Source organism: Bos grunniens, chromosome 28, assembly GCF_055505025.1.
Source record: "Bos grunniens cultivar Pamir isolate PY7600 chromosome 28, Bosgru_T2T1.0, whole genome shotgun sequence".
In the NCBI taxonomy this organism is placed as follows: Eukaryota; Metazoa; Chordata; class Mammalia; order Artiodactyla; family Bovidae; genus Bos; species Bos grunniens.
This window is the reverse complement of record NC_141192.1, coordinates 38,276,440-38,284,239: the sequence shown is the minus strand read 5'-3', so window position 1 is coordinate 38,284,239 and position 7,800 is coordinate 38,276,440. Positions and strand designations below refer to the sequence as shown.

Sequence of the window (7,800 nt, the reverse complement as noted above, 5' to 3'; positions counted from 1 at the left end):
GACGAATCGGTGTGAAGGATACATGGGGCTCCTTAGTGCTGCTCTTGCAACTTTTCTGAAATCTGACATAATTTCAAAGTAAAATTGAGAAGAAATTGTGGTAGACCACAGCTCTAACCTGGGCTTCCCTTGTGGCTCAGACGGTAAAGAATCTGCCTGCAACGCTGGAGACCTCGGTTCGATCCCTGGGTTGAGAAGATCCCCTGGAGGAGGGCGTGGCTACCCACTCCAGTACTCTTGCCATGGACAGAGGGAGCCTGGCGGGCTACAGTCCATGGGGTCTCAAGAGTCGGACAGGACTAAACGACTAAGCAGAGCACACGCACAACTCTAACCTGCTCTGCGCTATTACACCAGAAAAAGGAGAACCTTGGCTCTCAAAGCCTGAAGAATCCCCATGGACAGAGAAACCTGGCGGGTTACATTCCTTGGGGTCGCAGTTCAGTTCAGCCGCTTGGTCGTGTCCGACTCTTTGGGGTCGCAGAGTCGGACACAACTGCGCGACCAAGCACACTGCATTGGCTCTCAAAGCTAATGCGATTTTCTCAACCTACTCAGCGTGCGTGATAAGCCGCTTCAGTCGTGTCCGACTCTGCCATCCTATGGACTGTAACCCGCCAGGCTTCTCTGTCCATGGGATTATCCAGGCCAGAATATTGCCAGGAGTTGCCATGCCCTCCTCCAAGGGATCTTCCCTACCCAGGGGTCGAACACACGTCTTTAAGTCAGCTGTATAGGCAAGTGAGTTCTTTTACCACTAGCGCCACCTGGGAGGCCCCCACCTCCAAAGCCTGCTTTTTCCCATCACCTAGTTATTTCATAACCTGTCATTCCTTATTTTTGTTATGCCTTCCTCCACTATTATCCTCCTCTTTACCCCTCATTGTCACCAGCAAAATTGTACCCATCCTTCAAGGCCCAACTCACTTGGTAAAATTCCCTGCCATTTACAATAGAGATGAAATAGTGTCTCTAGATACAAATTGGTCTCTTATTCATCCTGTATTCTGTATCCCCACTCACCATACCTAGTGAGTATGTGGTAAACGGACTTTGAAGTAATAAAAGATAAATATTAGATTATCATTAGTCATTGACTCAGTAGTTTGGGTGATGAAAGCAAGTGACCTTGAATCTTTGGGGACAGACTTGCTATTTTTGGAGAGCTGCTTAACAAGTCACTGGGAATGTATGACCTTTTTTATAGTCCACATCAGATAACATGATGGTAAACCATTATTTGCTTGGCCCTGATTTTGCTTTGAGTCCCTCAGTTTGACTTCCCATAATTGTGACCTTGTGGTATCTCACAAAGAGAAAAACTGTCCATATCTGCAACTCAAGCATCTCCATCTATTCTATACCATCCAAAGAAGATATTTTGTTCACTTTTCTTTCAGAATGTCTTCCAATCAGATTCCTTCCTCACTCTAAGATTTCAAGAATCACTTCCTATCTGGAGCACCGTAACCTCATTGAATCTGGCCTTCCTGACACTTCCTCTCCACACTAGCCTACTGCATTCCACTTCCAGATGAGTATGTTAAATGCTAAATTAAGATTTGCATCTCCTCTATGTTACCATCACACCAATCATCGAGTTTCTTGTATGCTCATACACTGCCCTCGTTAAAGCTCTTATGCACGTTTTCCTCAACCATGTAATTTAGTGCTTAATTTTCAGTTCAGTTCAGTCGCTCAGTCATGTCCGACTCTTTGCGACCCCATGAATTGCAGCACACCAGGCCTCCCTGTCCATCACCATCTCCTGGAGTTCACTCAAACTCACGTCCATCGAGTCGGTGATGCCATCCAGCCATCTCATCCTCTGTCGTCCCCTTCTCCACCTGCCCCCAATCCCTCCCAGCATCAGAGTCTTTTCCAATGAGTCAACTCTTCGCATGAGGTGGCCAAAGTACTGGAGTTTCAGCTTTAGCATCATTCCTTCCAAAGAACACCCAGGGCTGATCTCCTTTAGAATGGACTGGTTGGATCTCCTTGCAGTCCAAGGGACTCTCAAGAGTCTTCTCCAACACCACAGTTCAAAAGCATCAATTCTTCGGCACTCAGCTTTTTTCACAGTCCAACTCTCACATCCATACATGACCACTGGAAAAACCATAGCCTTGACTAGACGGACCTTTGTGGGCAAAGTAACGTCTCTGCTTTTCAATGTACTATCTAGGTTGGTCCTAACTTTTCTTCCAAGGAATAAGCATCTTTTAATTTCACGGCTGCAGTCACCATCTGCAGTGATTTTGGAGCCCCCCAAAATAAAGTCTGACACTGTTTCCACTGTTTTCCCATCTATTTCCCATGAAGTGATGGGACCAGATGCCATGATCTTCGTTTTCTGAATGTTGAGCTTTAAGCCAACTTTTTCACTCTCCTTTCACTCTCATCAAGAGGCTTTTTCGTTCCTCTTCACTTTCTGCCATAAGGGTGGTGTCATCTGCTTATCTGAGGTTATTGATATTTCTCCCAGCAATCTTGATTCTAGCTTGTGCTTCTTCCAGCCCAGTGTTTCTCATGATATACTCCACATATAAGTTAAATAAGCAGGGTGACAATATACAGCCTTGACATACTCCTTTTCTTTAATTTTATGATTTTATATATATATATATATATATATAGAGAGAGAGAGAGAGAGAGAGAGAGAGGGAGAGAGAAAGAGGCTTCCCAGGTGGCCAATGGTAAAGAATCCACCTGCCAAGCTGGAGACACACGTTCAATCCCTGCACTGGGAAGATTCCCTGGAGAAAGAAATGGCAAACTGATCCAGTATCCTTGCCTGGGAAATCCCATGGCGGGCTACAGTCCATGGGGTCTCAAGGTCGGACATGACTTAGGGACTAAGCCACAAATACATATTACTTCCACAATTAAATCATGGAACTATTCCTCTGGGAGATTTACCTCTTATACATACAAAACCCATCATACGATGTTAGATAAAATTCCCTAAATAGTAGCTTAAGTTTAGACAAAAGGTGGAGAAATGGCCTTTTGAATTTCAACAAAGAATGAAAGGCAGCCCACACTTTGGAAGGAAAATGGTTACGTATGCAAGAGACATTGGTTGGAGACAGTTAAAAAATGATCCACACTGCTATTAAGAACTGTTTTTTAACCATTTAGAGACCACCAATGCCTTTGAATAGTTTAAACTTATAAGTTTAAATAGTCTTAAATAGTCTTAAACTTATAAGGGCTCTTTTCATTAAAAAAAATACATTTTGTAAAAAACATAAGGGGTTTCATGAAATCTACTCCACTATCTCCAATCTCCCCAGGTTATTAAAATTTACAAGATCTCACCCTCAGGTTATTTCAGAAGGAAAAAAAGGTTTTGGAGAACACTAAAAAACATATCATCTTAATTTTATCTGAGATTGTAAACTAGTTTGCTAAAATGTAGTTTAGGTGATCAGGGAAAAAAAAGTCGAATTCCAGAAATGCCATGAAATTCTCAAACTCTCTGGAGAAGCTGGGAAGAAATAGGCAAGCAAGAGGGCAGAAAAACCCAACAGTATAAAACCTCAACTCCAAAGCTGATCATCATTGTCCTTTAGAGCACTCTTTCTGTAACACACCAAGTAGATGATATTGGGAGTTTCTTGAAAAACAGGGTTTCATGATCAGGTAAAACTAAAAACAGTAGGTTAAGGAAAAAACTTCCCTAAAGTTTAAAATATGCTAATATTATAGCTCTAAGAGGCTTCCCAGGTGGCACAATAGTAAAGAATCTACCTGCTAATGCAGGAGACCCAAGAGACTTGGGTTCCATCCTTGGGCTGGGAAGATCCCCTGGAAGACGAAATGGCAATACACTTCAGTTTTCTTGCCTGGAGAATCCCATGGACAGAGGAGCCTGGAAGGCTACAGTCCATGGGGTCTAAAAGAGGTGGATATGACTGAGTGATTAAGCACACACACACTGAAGCTCTAAGAAGGGAATGTGCTATATATAAGCCTTTCCAAAATATATTTGATAATAAATTCTCAAGAGCATTTCCAAGGAAATACCAGGGACTGGTATTCCAGAATCTCATTTTTGAGAAGCACTGTTCTATAAATTTAAAAACTCATCCCTTAAATGTTAAACTTCTGTGAAAACGGTCATCACAAAAGTGAGTCAAAAAGTAAACATTTGGGCTTTTGGGGCCTTGAAAAAAGTTTTTGTTTTACAGAAAGGATTTTCTCATAGTGGAAAGGTCATTAAATGAGGCGAAAAACCCTAATTACTGATTTTAAAGGTTTGGAGCAATATAGTGGTTCTCAACCTAGATGCATATTAAAGTCACTGTCCACCACCTTAAAAAAGAAAAAAAAAGGAAATCAATATCCAGGTATCATCCCAGACCAATTAAATATGACTTTTCGAGGGTGGACCCTGGGTATTGACTATTGTTTTAACAATGCCCAGATGACTCCAAGCTGTACTAACGGGGTCAAGTACACTAAAAGCTTAACGGAGTCACAAGGTCTAATTACATTAAAAGACAAGAATAAAAAAGCTGCTAGTAATGGTTTCAAGTGTTAAAAGAAAAAAGCTTTTTTGATTTTTCTTCTTTAGACAAACCTACAAGTCATAAGTATTCATGTTCAGACTCAAGCTGAACAGTGTATGCAAAGATATAAGAATGCCTAATAACTCCTGTACATAAATCTGGTTAATGGACTTTCAATTCCTGTAGGCAGAATATTCCCTTTTTTAAAAAAAAAAGAATCCTTTCTGATCATATATGCTGGAAACGTATGTTTTGGTCAGTCATCATACAGAAACTAAACTAAAATGAACTAAAATTACTTAACCTTTTAGAAACAAAATCAAGGATTCACAAACTATGGCATTTTATTTCAGAGCCTTTGCTTACATTTGTACAATATATTACATAATTCTTCATTGTTTGCAGATCCTAATATATACTTTATAGCTTTTATTCTATAAGCTTTTCTTCAAGGTTTTGCTGTCAACAAATCTTTACAGTCCTGTACAAATTTGAATAACTTGAAACCATTTTCAACAAAATTAGTTACTGTAAGCACACACTACAAGACTGAAAATGCTTTTCTTAGAAAAGTTGAATGTAAAGGATTCTGACACGTTAGCATCTACAACAAAACGCTTCGAAATTCTCACATGTCGTATTGCCAGAAAACAAATAAAACATGCCAGCTCCATCCAAAAAAAGTACACAGAACTACAATTAAAACAGTAAAACAGTCTGTACAGTAAAGTACTGTGTATTAACAGTGCCAGGTATTAAATAGCTTGAATGAACACATCCGCAATATACAAATGTCTTACAAAGGTGTAGAATTAAATACAAGTGCCAAACAGAACAGAGATTGGAATCATACAACATAAAGTCAACACAAGTGAAAACAATTTTGCGTTCATTTTGGATTTTATACAAGGCATTTAATTTTTATAGGCCTACCACCCCAATTAGCTATTTATACTTAAAATAACAACCATCCTTTTGAGACAGTTCATAGCAACAGCCTTGAACCATACTAATAAAGTTTACTTGTTCCTGAAGTCCTCTTGTTGTAGCTCATAATAAAATAAGCAATACAAATGAATTATCTGTATTTAAGGAAAAAGAAACATTTACAAGAAAACACAAAAATATAACTGTTATAATTCATTATGAATAAATATACACTTTGAACTGGCTAAGTACAATCTTTATACATTGTTTAAGATTTAATACAGTTTATTAGCCATTTTCTTTTTTCACACAATGTATTATATCAAAATTAAAAAAAAATACTGATTTATAGAAAAATGGCAAAGTACAGTAGTTCCATTCCAATTTGAAGGGGCATGAAAAGCCACTGCAAGACCTTTTAGCCTAATTCAAACCTGTAAACATGTTCAGTCTTTTTTAAAGAGAATCTTTAATATTTGGTTATCAGGATTGATGTCTAACATCCTGTTAACTGCAGGTTTTGAATTTATTACATGTGCTTGACTTATACAATTAAAGCCACCGTAAGGTGACTTGCTTTAAAAAACAATTAGCTTGTACAAATGAAAATAGGTTCATATTTTTTCATAAATAAATGGAAAAATATCAAATGTTCCAGCTTTAACAAAATACAAGGGAATACATATACAGTAAGTTTTCTTAACATGTTCTGGCCACCCAATGACTACGCTTACTGTATTGTCTCTACAGGCAGTGAAAAGCCTCCATTTGCCACAGTGGAAGGCCTTCAAGTTACCAGACACACAATTCCCAGACAAGTTGGAAACAATTATTGCTTGAGGAAAAGCAGTCCATTGTACTTTTTCTTCATAAAAAAAGTGCACTTAAGTGCCAAGTCAGCTTGTCAAGAAACAACTTTAAATATAAAATAGTGCTTGTCTGATTTGTTTGTGCCGCTGTGCAGTATAAAAAGGCGTGGCCTCAGAGCCGGAAGTGCGCAGTGCCTGGCCAGCCCCGCCGTCACCTGCACTCGACCGACACTCCGTTCTGAGGCGCGCCGGGCATGGGCGGTTCAGCCAGCGCCAGCATGACAGCAGCCGTTATGGAGCTGGATGAAGGCGAGGACGACGACGAGGAGGTGGCAGCACCTGAGAGGAAGGGAAGCCGAGAGCTTAATAACTGCAGAAAGAAGCAACACACTAGTCCTCTAAACTAAGATTCTGCTGTAGTATCCAGAATCATTTAGCTTACCAGGAGAGCAGTCAATTTTTAGGATACCATAATGTACACAAAGGAGAATCTAGTGCACCTCACGTAAGGAGACACTGCCAAACTACAGAAGTGACAACAAAGGAGAGACCAGGGAGCGTTCCTGCACTGTTCAAAGGAAAATAAACTGTGGGCTCTGTCCATGGAGATATGGAAATAAAATAAAGGGTAGACTTTCAGTAATAATGAAACCAATGTCAAAAAAAACCTTGGAATTCAATAGGAAAATCTTAATCTATCCCCAAATCTTTTCCCCCTTCCAATTCCTGTATCTTTCTGCTTCTGGAGTTCCTTATGAAATGAAATAGTGATGAGAATCGAGGGCTAACTGCTTTTTAAAGTTGGGAAAAATAACTACTACTACACATCACATCGTAACTACTGCCTTTTGTTCCACTTGGTTTACAAAGCAAATGACACATTATTATTTTCCTCAAAGAAATTCTCTCAGTGTTATAAATCAGCATTTCAAAACTTATGTTTTATGGAATATATGCACAAGGTTAAAAAAAAATCATTCAGAGATGGGAAATAAGGGGTAAAAATGAATCTTCCTCTGATTCAGGACCCTCCTCGTCTTCCAAATTCCCCTCCCCACTGTTACCCCCACTGTTAACAACTGCGCCACCATCTTTAAAACGCCACAAGAAGGACTGGTAAATTACTGCCCCAGGGCCAAATCTGGTCTGCCTATTTTTGTTAAGAAAATCTGATTGGAACACAACTATGCCTATTTGTTTAGATCTAGCTTATGGCAGATTTCATACATACGATGATAGGGTCCAGTAGTTCTAGAAACTACAAGGTTCACAAAGCCCAAAATATTATCTGTCTCTATAGAAAATGTTTGCAACCCCAGTTCTAGAGGAATTTTATCTGTAGAATCTAGACACATGACATGCATATTTAAAATGAGAACACTAGTAACTTCGTTTTTAAAAATGCAAGTGGAAGCATAGTACAGAGTCTAAGTAGGTTTTTACACTTAACAATCTGAGATGTTCCTTATCAGTACATACATAGATTTACCTTTTTCTTTTCAAAGCTGAATAGTTTTCCATTATATTTATGAACCGCAACTACTTTAATT

The 7,800-nt window shown here is 39.2% G+C and overlaps 1 protein-coding gene across 15 annotated transcripts in view; it reads right to left on the bottom strand.

The window, feature by feature from the left end:
* Positions 1 to 4,840: 4,840 nt before the first annotated feature.
* Positions 4,841 to 7,800, bottom strand: part of ARID4B (AT-rich interaction domain 4B) — a 139,096-nt gene continuing 136,136 nt past the window's right edge. For all 15 annotated transcript variants that reach the window (XR_015157151.1, XR_015157150.1, XR_015157152.1 and 12 more), the window contains one exon: positions 4,841 to 6,589. Coding sequence is in view for 12 of the 15 variants with exons in the window: in XM_086382860.1 (XP_086238986.1) it covers positions 6,462 to 6,589 (128 nt within the window). In the remaining 3 variants the exon portion in view is untranslated. The remainder of the gene's footprint in view (positions 6,590 to 7,800) is intronic.